We start from the raw sequence: 12618 nt of genomic DNA, 5'->3' as shown, positions 1-12618 counted from the left end.
TAATAAACAAAAAAGAGCACCCAATCATTTTGTCCATATGAGCAAATGGCAGAAATTGGAAAATAGAATAGCAATATCATCTTGTCAGACAAGCAGAATGTCTATGACTTCCAGGACTAATGGCTTTGGGCAACGTATGTTGCGGCATTGCGGTGTGTCTGGAGAATAGGGATGCTGTAAAACTTGCTGAGCTTGGAGGAGATTACTTCTAAGCTTTGCTGTAGTGTGCAGCTGCTGTAGATATTGGAAACTGCCAAGTTATTAATACAAATCCTGGAAGTAGCACCAATTTAGATGTAAATTTAGATAATGTATAATGCATCAACCATAAACTTGAACAAGACACATAACTCAATTCAAAATTACATAATTCAAAATTTTATACATACATACATATATATATATATATATATATATATATATATATATATATATATATATATATATATATATATATAAAATACTGTTAATTTAAATTTTAAACGATTCCCTTTTAGTTGATCACTGATGTAAATATTAGTTACAAAGTAAAACTAGACAGAATATACTGAAATACAGTATGCTACAATGCCTTTAATAATGAGTGCATCAATGTGTACATTTTTGTAATTCAAAGGACTTTTTTCTTGGCACCACCTTTGAATCCTTGGCACCTCTCTCCGCAATCCCCCCTTTCCTTCCATGCATCCTTGCACATTATATATTATGTCTTAATTCATGCTGTGTAAAAACCCCTGATGTACAGATTTTATGATGTTAAGGCTTTGCAGTGAAGAGTGACACTGCTCTATGCCTTATTGATATGCCTGTGAACACACTCCCAACCCCTTGCTGGAATTTAGTTTGTAAGATGTCCTATTTTCAGAAGAAGGCTTGAGTTGCTACCTCCGGTTGTGATAATGGTGCTGTTGTGCCGTGTCAAAGCAGAGAGAGGAGGGGTAGGAGAGGATAGACAAGCAATGCCGATGTGCCATTCTGACACTTATTTTCTGATTAGAGATCAGAGGGAGGTCCCTGTACAGATAGACTGTCAGTTCTGCAGTGTTAGTGACATTAATGCAATGATGGCAAACAAAACTGAGAAAGTGTTGAAGCTTAGACATGGTCAGAATTATACTGAGGGAATCAGTCTTTCCTGCTGCATCAACACAGGAAAATCAAATTTAAAAATATCAGAATCTTTGATATTTGGAAAATTTTGTTACAGGAGCAGGACACATCATTCAAATGAAGCATATCTGCAGAATAATCATTAAACATGAGATTTTTCTGTTGGCTGATTTTGCCTGGGTTTCCCCCTGGAACACTCCCACCTATGGCCTGGAAGCACTCATACTGCTGTGCCGCTCTGCCTCTGAAACCAAGAGTAAACTAAAATGGTTTGAAACAAAGCCATTAGGTTTCACCCTGCTGCCCTGCTGTGGATAAAAGCCATATCTGCAGTTTGCCTTCATTTATCTTCCACTTTTCCAACACACCTTTAGATGTCTAGCTCTGCGTAGAAAGCAATCACAGTGGAAGTGAGTTATACCACGGGTAAAAACACAGCTATAGGCGTTCAAACAGTGTAGTACAATCGATTTAAAAAAAAAAAACAAGACAAAAAAAAAAAAAAAAAAAAAAACCCCAGTTACAAATGATTACAATTTTGCAGTGGGTCCTGTTTAAACTTGAGAGTTTTGTATACTGTAGCCACACTGATATTTAATTGTTCGTCATTGTAATATATAATAAACAGTAAAAGTACCAAAGCATGTAAATACTGTACTACTGTAGTAGAAAAGCAACTGTTCTCAACAATAGCATTAAGCCTCATATCACTATCTATCTACAGTATCTATCTATCTATCTATCTATCTATCTATCTATCTATCTATCTATCTATCTATCTATCTATCTATCTATCTATCTATCTATCTATCTATCTATCTATCTATCAATCAATCAATCACATTGGTGTCACAGCAGCAGATAAAGGCACCGTTGCATATTATAGTAAGCTTTACTGAAAGAAGACAAGTCCAATACATATTGCCAGACCTAAATCAAAGGTTATCGTTAAACAACATGAACAAGGGCAGACAAGAGCAAAAACAAAAGAACCAGAACCTAAGAAAATAGAGACAATAAAAAAAAACAAATGGCTTGGTATCAACTGGTGTAAAAACACAACGTGAATACTTGACACTGAGTAGTGACTGAGAGTTTGTGGCCATGTAATTGAGTCCAAATGGTTGTAATCAGTAATAAGTTGAGTTTAAATGAGTGTGTTTGGAAGTGATTTCCTTGGTGGGCATCTTTTTAGGCCATGCTGTTCTCTGGGAAGATTCTGATGCTGATTCCGGTGTTGACATGACAGTGAGATTTACATTTATATTAACAGATGGCTTTATCCAGAGTAACTTATAGTGCTTTGTAGTCTCTATTAAAAATAGGTCATATAGGTCAAGTTCGAGGAATAAAATCCTTAGAGTGAGGAGAAGATTAGCCATTAGATTAGTTCAACTATTATTATTATTTTAAATTATAGATTGGTGAAGAGGTAGATCTTATTTATTTATTTATTACAGGGACAATGCATATTAATAAACATTTCTGTCAATATGCCAGAGTTAGCCAGATGGCTATTTTTCACCTGTAGTCCCTGGACAGATGGTAATAGTCACCCTAAAAAAGATAAAAGTAAATAAAAGTACATAATGAAATAACAATAATACATTTAATAAAAGTACTACTGTAAGTACTGTATTAGCTATAATGTAGATCTTCAGAATTTGTTAGAAAAAAGCCAGTTACTCCACTGTTTGGACAGTCTTCGTTGGATCTTGAGGAATTCTGGATCAGCTTGAGACGTCCTATAGTTTTGGGAGGAATTTGAGGACTGGTCCAAGTCTTTTTAGTCAAGCATCTGTGTTATAATCCTGATGCAGGCAGCTGCAGAAAGCCAATGATGGAAGCTGAGCAATGTGGGAGATCTTGGCGTTGTCTAAACTCAAAATTACTAAGTATCCCCAGTAAAGAGAAAATACCAGAATCTCCTGATGTTGTAAAGGAAAACCACACATCCCGAGTTAACAGTGTAATGGGGGTTTGCCATATGATCTCATTGAGTGACTGCTGCTGGACAGGATGGCTTGAGTATTTTAGAAACTAGCTGGATTTTAACACTTTATGTGAAAAGTCTGTAGATTATACATAGAATCCAGCTAGAGGAGGGCCTTGTTGTCAAGAGATGTCAGACATGTAATAGCTGACAGGGTAGCTAGGGTAACCCACACAGTCACTCTTTACACCCGCGATAACATGCATCTCAGTACACACAATACAAAACCTTTTGGCAGATGAGCTACAATATCAGAAACCGCACCATGTTACAATCCTGTCTGCCAAGACAAGAAGTCTACAGTAGAGTACTAAGCTACAGGCTACAATCTGCATAGACGTAACTAAAGCTGACAGTTCAAGATGTACGCTTGCAACAAAATTCCAGGAGCTCAGCAGTTTCTGAAAAACTTTAAGAGGCCTGTCTGGCACCAGCGCTGCGATCACGTTTTTCCCATTCTAGTGTTTGATGTGAACATTAACTGAAACTCTTGAGATGTATCTGCAGGATTTTATGCACTGTGTTGTTGCCAAATGGTTACGCTTATTATTATTGCATGACCTACAGTAATAAAGTGGCTGGTGTCTGTACATTTTTAAATGGACATATAATATGCTGATTTTACTGTATGTACCCACCGATAATAATAAAGGACTATGGCGACTGGGGAACAAGTAGAATACAGTATCATAAAATGGATCCTGCATATCAGTGTGTATGTAAGATGATTTCACATGAGCGTGGTCTGTGGGTTAATGGGAAAGCGACTTCATAGAGAAACACAAAGTGTTTCCAAGATAGCCTCAGCACATTCATTCTTTATGAGCACAGAGGGACTGTGCTGGAACTACATTAAACACAACTGTTGTCACTTTTCCCACTGGCTAGATTTATAAGCAGCACATAGAAACTGCATGGGAATGAGGGACGAAATTTCTAAAACGAATAAATTCGAAATAAAACTAAGAAGGAGCCCCATTTCAACCAGCCAAGTATCTTCAACTCGAAATGTACTATTTATACTATATTAAAACACTAGATGGATTTGTTAATTTCAAAATGATGCCATTAATCCCAAACAACAGAGATACAGTGTAAGTGGTGCTATTATGGACTACTTGAGTAGAGTTTGTTCCCCTGCTTGATACAGTAGCACTGCACAATTTTAAAAGGCTTGTGCTAAATAAAAGTATTATGAATGTCTATTAGAAAGCCAGGATAAAAAGCAGTCCAGAATTCAGTGTTTCCACCGAGAAACACTCCTATACAATTAAATATTGCTAATGCAGCTAATACCACCAATTAAGTTAGCTCTTCTTAGTAAGATTTACATTAATTAGGATATAACCAGTTATATGCCTGTGTGAAATGTGTAGTAGACAAAGCATCATGTGAACATAAACTGTGGACATTTATCTGGAGAAAATGACAAAAATTTGGACTAAATCATTGATTTGCCATCTATTGACTTATAGTTATAGTTAATAGTTATATACTGCCATCTATTGACAGACCATTGGAGTTACTCCAGTCAATAACAACAACAACAAAAACAAGAGCTGGGTGAGGGAGCTGAAAATCACAGAAAATAAAAAGAAGTTTTTCAAATCTTAAGAATATCTATGCATTCCTCCCTACTCCGCGAATCTGGTCCTCCACCTCTTGCTCTTTCCATAGTTTTAACTCTAAGTAAAAGGTACTAAACAAAATAGAAGGAGTCTGATATTCTTGATCATATTATTTATTTTGCAAAACAATCATTTATTTCTCTCATTACTAAAAACTTTACGATTGACTTCTCAACTAAATTAGTTGGAAAAAACAACCATGAATAGAAAAATAACATTCATTTTGCTTATTTCTGCATTTTCTCCCACACTTTCCTTGTGTAGCTGATAGAACATTTTAATAACACTGAATTAAAGTCAATCTGTCAATCTGGATAAAGAGGGCACCTGCCAAATGCCATAAAAGTAAATGCAACTGCAGAACAGGGCAGGAATATAACCCTCAACACTGGAGGCATGAGGCAATAAGCCACTGTGCCTACAAGAAATTTACTTAAATACTGTATATAACATCACTACAGTATTATATAGGGGCAGTGTGGAGTTCTGCATATCCCCAGATGGACTACAAACATACAGTTAGGTGGACTGTCTGTTTGATGGACTGGTATCCTATCATCTTTGCACCCAGTGTTACCAGGACAAACAAACCGGTTACTGAAGATGAATGAATGGATGAATTAAATAACTTTCCTTTCCATGTTAATGATGAGTTCAAATTTGATTCACTAGAACCTGAACATGAATTTAAAAGCATCACTCTAAGAAATCACAATTCAGGTATTAAAATATATTTCAGTGTCAAAACACATCTGTAAATCATACAGTATACAACACAATACAATACACGCAAACAACATACTGTAATACTCCTCTAATATTGATGATGTGACCAAATGACAACCAAAAATCTAAGATAGTTTTATAACAATTCCAAAATGAGGTTTTACAAAAACATTGTTACAGCAAACAACTTATAAAACAGCCAAAGCGTAAAATTATTTCTTAATTTTTTAATACAATAATGGTTTCCATACTTTTAAAAAGACAATCAGTTACACTCACTTAGGCATAATAACAAGACACATAATGGATTTGGTTTGATATATAACAAGAACTCAATACAAGATTCTGCAGTAGGAAGGAACATGGTTTAAAGTGCTACATAATACTATACCATAATAAGCAGAAAAATACTGAACACGCTAGAGAAGAGTTTTACAACTTGATGCAAATAACTGTAAATGAAGCAAGTTGTATTGGAAAACTGAAGAGAGTGTAGTGGCTGTTACTGTGGATTAAGCAGAAGAAAAAAGTTCTGCTTCCTTAGCTTTCTCAAGATCTGATTTAAAGAAGGCAAACGGTGGGTATACTTAATAAAACACATCACGTTACATTAACATCACGTTCACACACACTTTTCAACTGCATGTTTCACTCTTATTATCTTATACGCTATTGTCCGTGTTGTAAATGGAGGTGTACAGTCTTATCAGGAAAGGGCTTCAGGTTTTCACTGAAATCAAAGAGACCCCTGTCCTAAATGATTTAGATACCTATTTGGATTTGAATCTCTGTATTGCAGCCTCAAATAGATCACCCTCAGCGTTTGGCATATTGATTGGCGTGAGTGGATACACCTCGTGTAGGCCTCGAACGACTCCGTATTGACATGTGAGTTCTTCCTCTGGAATAGTGAAGTTGTTGAGAAGCCATTGCTCGGCTTTCTCTCTGTCGACTGTATCGAATGCTTCTGATGAATCAGGATGTGTTTCAGATGGTGTTAAAGCTGCTAAAGTAATTACACAACTGCTGTCGTGAAGACTAATGCTGTCCATTGATGAGCACATCACTCTGGAGTTAATGTTTCCCATTTCAGGGCTCTTCTTCCTGGGACTTTGGTTGTGGGTCACAGCAGTGACTCTGTCACAGGGAAAAGCTGTGGCTCTGCTGGTGCTATTATTATAAAGTGACGTTGATCCTTTAAGAGAAACGGGGGAATCGGTCTCATCTAGAGGGAGACTGTCAATCGTGGTTTCATCCTCTGACATGATCCGAATCAAACTCTTAGGGTGTTGAGTATTAACATCATGCACAAGGTCTGTGCTCATGTCTAACAGAATGCAGTCAGAGTTTTCATCTAGTTCGAAATCAAAGTCTGCCTCCACAGCATCTGAATCTTCATCAGCATTATGGCTACTGAGGCTGGGATTTTTTCCAGGTGACTCGAACACAACCCCTTGAACTACTGTGTGCAAAGAATGATGATGAATGTTTCTTCTGAAAGTAAACGGCTGATTATTAGGCTTTGACCTCATGTAGTGCTGTACTGATTCGGGTATCATCACCTCGTGTCGCTTCTTGCGTCGGCAGAAATGAGAGAAGTTCGGCATACAGCTGCCCACAATTGGCACCAGAGAGAGAGGACGCAAAGCTGAAACAAAGTCCTCCAACTCCTGGTAGGAGGAATGGTCTGAGTAGGGCACGACGTGGACATTAGGGTGACAGGAGACCACTGGGCGGCTGGTGGGCAGTATGGCGATGGTAGGATGCTCCTTATTCCAGGCCAAAAGATTGCACGCAGTGATCTCGGATTGAGCAACGACACGGAAACGCCCCGAGCCGGGCTCTGTGCTGAACACATCAGGCAGCTCCTGCAACCGTAGTGTCTGCAGACGCTCCACATCTACCTCCACCCAGGTCTTAAACTCCAGTGCCAACTCTACAATCAGAGACTCTTTTCCTAGTGCATACATGCCTGTGTGCAGAAAGATACCATATTCATAATTTATACATCAGAACATATGCCAAATTGTTCTAACTTGTTTAAAAACTCCAGGGACAGGAGAATATGGAGAAGCTCCTAATCCAGTGCATACATTACTGTGGACAGAAAGATTCATCATACTGCTTAACCTTAGCCTGTTTGCACCTGAGAAATTTTCTGCCAGATAGATCCTGAAATTCAATCTTTTTTATCACAGCCTTTAAACAACAAGAGCTTCTTGCTTGCTATAAAAGCATCTGCTAAAGGAAGAAATCTAATGTAAATGTAAATGTGTGTGGCACCATGGGAAAACTCTTCACCTGATCAAATTTAGCTACTTTCTATAGACAAGTCTTTGTGAAATGAAATGAGATTCTAGCAAGGGAGAAATTATAATCCAACAATTCTGGACATTTAAAGAATTCCAGTGCAGAAATAATCCTATTTACTACTAATACTATTAGCCTATTAAGATGGGGTCATGTCTTTATTCTAATTATTACCGGAGAAAGTCCTATTAGACATGTCAGTCATTTTACTGTGTAAAAAATAACAGCATAAACGACAGCAGATAATATACATCCCATAGAGCTTACATTCAACGCTGTGGGAAAGCAGAGGTGTCACATAAAAACATAAATGTGGCCTACTAATGAACATGTGCAACTTGCACATCCACAAATTTGACAAGACATTACGATGAAGGTCAAAACATTTTGTATTTGTATTTATTCTTAGTGAATTAGATGTAGTATATTTAGTTGTTGTGAAGTCACTCCTGTATGTGTGATTTATTCTCTCTGAGAATCAGCAATAATTACTGAAACACTATCAACATTAAATAGATGCATGTTGGGAGATCTGAATAGTGCATCAGTTACAGTTATCTTTAGGCAGACTGACTGAGAGCTTAAGCGATGCTGAAAAGAAAAGGATGGATCAATCTTATTTTGATGTTATTTACTGTTTGTTTTTTTTTAAACTTAGGGTGAGAAAAGTTTATAATAGGCAACATTTTGCCCAAAATATCTTTTTTGGCTGTTTGACAGAATTCAGCCACATCGATTTTCATAGCATTTTACTCCTTCTTTTCTGAACTCCTTTTTAATGAAACTTTAAAAGGTGTGACAGAACTTAGCATTTGACGTTTTTTAAAACATCAGAAAATGTAAATCTTACCGATGACCACGGTGTAGTTTGGGTGGCTTCTTATAATCTCCTTCATCTGCTGACAGGCTCGCTGGCGAGTGGGAATTGAACGTGTTGGGTCACAGTTAGTGTTGTCCAAATAAAGCACATCGATAGTAGTATTGTTCCTGAGACACGGCTCACGAAGCATTGATGGAGTGTACCGAAAGTCACCTGTAAAATGTGTGTGCAAATGAACTTAATGTTTTACAGACTGCTTTACTCATATATAATAATGCAAACCAACTGCTAAAATAAACCTACCAGTGTAAAGAATAGCACCAAAGTAGCCCTCGAAAAAAAACATAACAGCCCCAGGACAATGGTTGGCATCAATAAGCGTAACAGTCAATTTTTCCTTCCCAATGTCATCCAGGGGCAACATGTGTGGCTCCCCAACCTCCAGAGGCCGGATCCATTTCTCATTCACCTGCATATGGAGAATATCAAATGCAACAATGAGGTGGAAAACAAATCAGAAGACTAGAAACATCATGTTGCCAATAATACTGTATTCTCAGCTACAGTCCTGATGAGCTTCCTTTTTATTTGACTAATCATGAGATGTTTGAGGTTTTCTAACTACCTTAATGTCAAATTGTTTTTCTAAAAGTTCTTTGTCCACTTTGTTAGAAACACCTGTACATTCATGCAATTTTCTAATTAGCCAATCATGTGGCAGCACTGCCACACAAAATCATGCGCATTCAAGAGCTGCAATTAATATTCAATCAACATTGAGATCGAATTTTATTCCAGTGACTTTGTCTATGGAATGTTAGTGACGGAGTAACTACTGGAGTTTTTATACACAGCGGTCTCTAGAGTTTACACAGAATGGGAAACCTATGAGGGGAAAGCCTGCTTAAAACACCTTGTTGATGAAATAGCTCAGTGGAGAACAGCGAAATGGGGTCGAACTTACAATAAGACTATACCAACTCAAATAACTTCATAACGTGTAGAACCCTGAAATGGATGAACTACAAAAGCGGACGATTACAGTACATCAGGTTCCATTCGTGTCATTCACGAACAAGAGTCAGAGGTTACAGTGGACGCAGACTCACCTGGACGGCGTAAGATTAGAAAAACCACCTGGTCTTTATCCATTCTTCAGCTGTCAACTTCTGGATAATTGCATGAATAAGCAGAGGTATACATGTTCCTATTAAAGTCAATGTTTGATGTGACAGAGCACATAAAAGCTGGAAAAAATGCTTCAACCTTCCAGCCTGTGTTTTGCCAGTGGACTAAACTGGATCTTTCTGAAAGTCCATCCTGTGCAGAAACCCAGGACTTACCTGTAGTTTGAGTGTGAGGAGCTTTGCGGTGAGAGGAGAGCAGTATATGGGCCGGTGGCTCCAGGTGGATGTGAGTCCAGATGTGTGATCTGAGTGCATGTGTGAGAGGAAGAAAAGCCGGACGTGGCTGCACTTTCTGAGCTGCCAGCAGTCCACAGCCATAGGGGTGTATGGAATAACTTTCCCATTCATCTCCTCTGCTACTTGGAAAAACCTCAAGAGTTTAAACAAGGCAAGTCTGCGCTTCTGAGTAGAGCATTTACTCTATACTCAGTTATTTAGTATCTCACTGACTCTAACAGATGTTAACTTCCCTAGCGTTGTCATAGTAACTTATGGATTTTAACATGACAATAAATACAGGCTTCGGCTAGTCAACAAAAAACATTTCTGTCTTAGCTGTACTTATCCGTATGTTTGACGCCTGAATAGAAATATTTTATTTATATAACACTTTTTCGAATATGAATTCCTAAAATAATAATAATAATAATAATAATAATAAATAAAAAGGCGGTCAGATGTTTTATTATGCTAGCTAGCTATCGCAGCTAGCAGTGCCGTAGTTTGAAAACACAGCGTTGTTTAAACTAGCCAGATAACCAGCGTCATGCATTCGCGATCTAAAACAGCCGGATAGCATCGAAGTGTGTTTAAAAAACAATTATACAAGCAAACAAAACACAATCCACGTGCATAACATCACCTCGCTGTGTAACTCATTTGTTTGGGCCGCCAAGAAAAAAAACAAACATTTCCCGTTGGCTGATAGAGTCCTTAAAGGCACATTAACACTACAAATCTAATACAGTAACACGGAAGCTGAGACATTAAATAAACGCATATTATAAAAACACAACTCGTCTATATTATAAAAATCTTATTTTTCTATCTAGACGAATTATATCTGAATATTATCTGAAGTTTAGGTTGCAGCATGTCATTTTATAATAACCACAAGAGGGCGACATAACATAATATCAGCGCCAAGTGTTTCTCTTAATCGTACACTGAGCACTTTATTAGGAACAGTACACTAACACTAGGAACTAGGGTTGCTCTTTCTCTCAAAACACCAGCAATTCCTCATTGCATGGATTTCACAAGATGCTCAAAAAAAAATAATAACAACATTATTTTGGGATTCTGGCCTGTAGTGACTAATCACAGTTTCTGCAGATTTTTCAGGTGCGCTTCCAGTCTAACACACATGTAAGAAGGCCACTGGAGATCACTGAACTCATTGTCATGTTCATGAAACCAGTTTGTGATGACGTTGTGATGCTTTGTGACTTCTGCATTATTATGCTGGAAGGAGCCAACAGACGATGGTAAATTGTGGCAACGAAGAGATACACACAATCAGCTAATCGCCTTAAGGTTCAAGATGTTGTACAATCTGAAATGCTCTATAACCCTATGGGTTGTAATTATATAGGAAATACGGAGCCATAAGTGTCTCTGCCACAATTATATTGTAACAGAGACTTGCCTGATCCATTTGAGTTTAAGTTCTCACTTGGAAAACTTGCCGCTGCTGTGGATGGCTTCACATAGACAGTAAAAAGAGACACAAGATTACTGTGGAAGGTACCACTTAGAAACTGTGAAGATGAAATGGACTGCAATTGCTCTGAACAGTTTTGCTATATGTCTTAGGACTACAATTGTTATGATAGCTTTGGGACTGCAATTTGCACTCAAGTCTCCATCAGTGACTGTCTGCTTCCTCTCCAAGTTTCTTCCTCATATCATCTGGCAGTTTTTTCTTGCCACTGTCACCTCTTGTTTGCTCAACAGGTATAAAAATATGTAAACATATATCTGTAAAATTGCTCAGTGACAAAGTCCATCATTAAGAATGCTGTACAAATAAATCTGAACTGAATTGAACATATTGTTACATGCATGCATTTGGGTTCTGTCAGACAGTTGACTTTGACCTGGGCGTTTCTGACACATGACTGGCAAACACAGTGAATTCCTCACCAATCATATGAATACATAAATGGTACAGTAACAAGGACATGATTGCACAAGCATAAGACGGAAGTGAAGTGTTGTGACATTTTAACATACAGTAAGTTCTCTAATGTCAGCACATTTTTTGGGTGTATTGTGTAAAGTAAAACCAAACAACAAGCTTTTTTATGATTAAATACTGTATTCCATAGTTTTCTACACATGGAATATAGTATTTAGTAGAACTCAATCCCAATAGTTTTTGCATTTGCCTTACAACACACATAAAAGAATACATATGGTGTAAAAAATGTTTTCTGTAACTATTTTTCTGTTTTCTTCTTAATATTATATCTATTAAACTATCTGTCTGTTGTCATTTTGTCTGCTGGGATTTTCTTATTAGTGATGTTTTCATCTCTGCAGTAAGATCCTGTAAATGTACAGGGGGGCTCACTGTCCCAAAGTGTGCTGCATCATCTTTGTGTTATTGTAGACTAATATAATACATACAAATCATGTGATGTCACAAAGACGTTGTGTGGCCATTTTAATTAAATGTGTTTGATTCGATGTAAAAAAAGAAAAAGATGTTTTTTATTATTAAAAATGATAAAAGGTTTGTGTAAGAAATAATAAAATGAAGAATAGTATAATAATATCTAGTTATTCTAATTTGTGCAGCAAGCATATGTGTAACATATGTAGAAAATGAAATAAAAGGTG

General features: G+C 37.3%; 1 protein-coding gene across 3 annotated transcripts; it reads right to left on the bottom strand.

The window, feature by feature from the left end:
- Nucleotides 1-4828: 4828 nt before the first annotated feature.
- On the bottom strand, nucleotides 4829-10871 carry dclre1b (DNA cross-link repair 1B). Of its 3 annotated transcripts, none has more exons than XM_027167417.2 (5): nucleotides 10637-10871; nucleotides 9931-10130; nucleotides 8891-9056; nucleotides 8618-8800; nucleotides 4829-7429 (listed from the first exon to the last, which is right to left on the bottom strand). In XM_027167417.2, exons 2-5 carry the CDS (start codon nucleotides 10120-10122, stop codon nucleotides 6228-6230), a joined length of 1743 nt encoding a protein of 580 aa, XP_027023218.1. In that variant the 5' UTR covers nucleotides 10123-10130; nucleotides 10637-10871; the 3' UTR covers nucleotides 4829-6227. The 3 variants fall into 3 exon arrangements, with proteins under 3 accessions (XP_027023218.1, XP_027023219.1, XP_027023217.1); XM_027167418.2 differs by lacking the exon at nucleotides 10637-10871 and adding an exon at nucleotides 9697-9756 and having other exon boundaries at nucleotides 9931-10267; XM_027167416.2 differs by having other exon boundaries at nucleotides 9931-10871.
- Nucleotides 10872-12618: the final 1747 nt, after the last annotated feature.

The sequence above is a fragment of the Tachysurus fulvidraco genome, chromosome 14 (genome assembly GCF_022655615.1).
Source record: "Tachysurus fulvidraco isolate hzauxx_2018 chromosome 14, HZAU_PFXX_2.0, whole genome shotgun sequence".
Lineage (NCBI taxonomy): Eukaryota > Metazoa > Chordata > Actinopteri > Siluriformes > Bagridae > Tachysurus > Tachysurus fulvidraco.
This window is presented reverse-complemented; position numbering and strand designations above follow the sequence as displayed.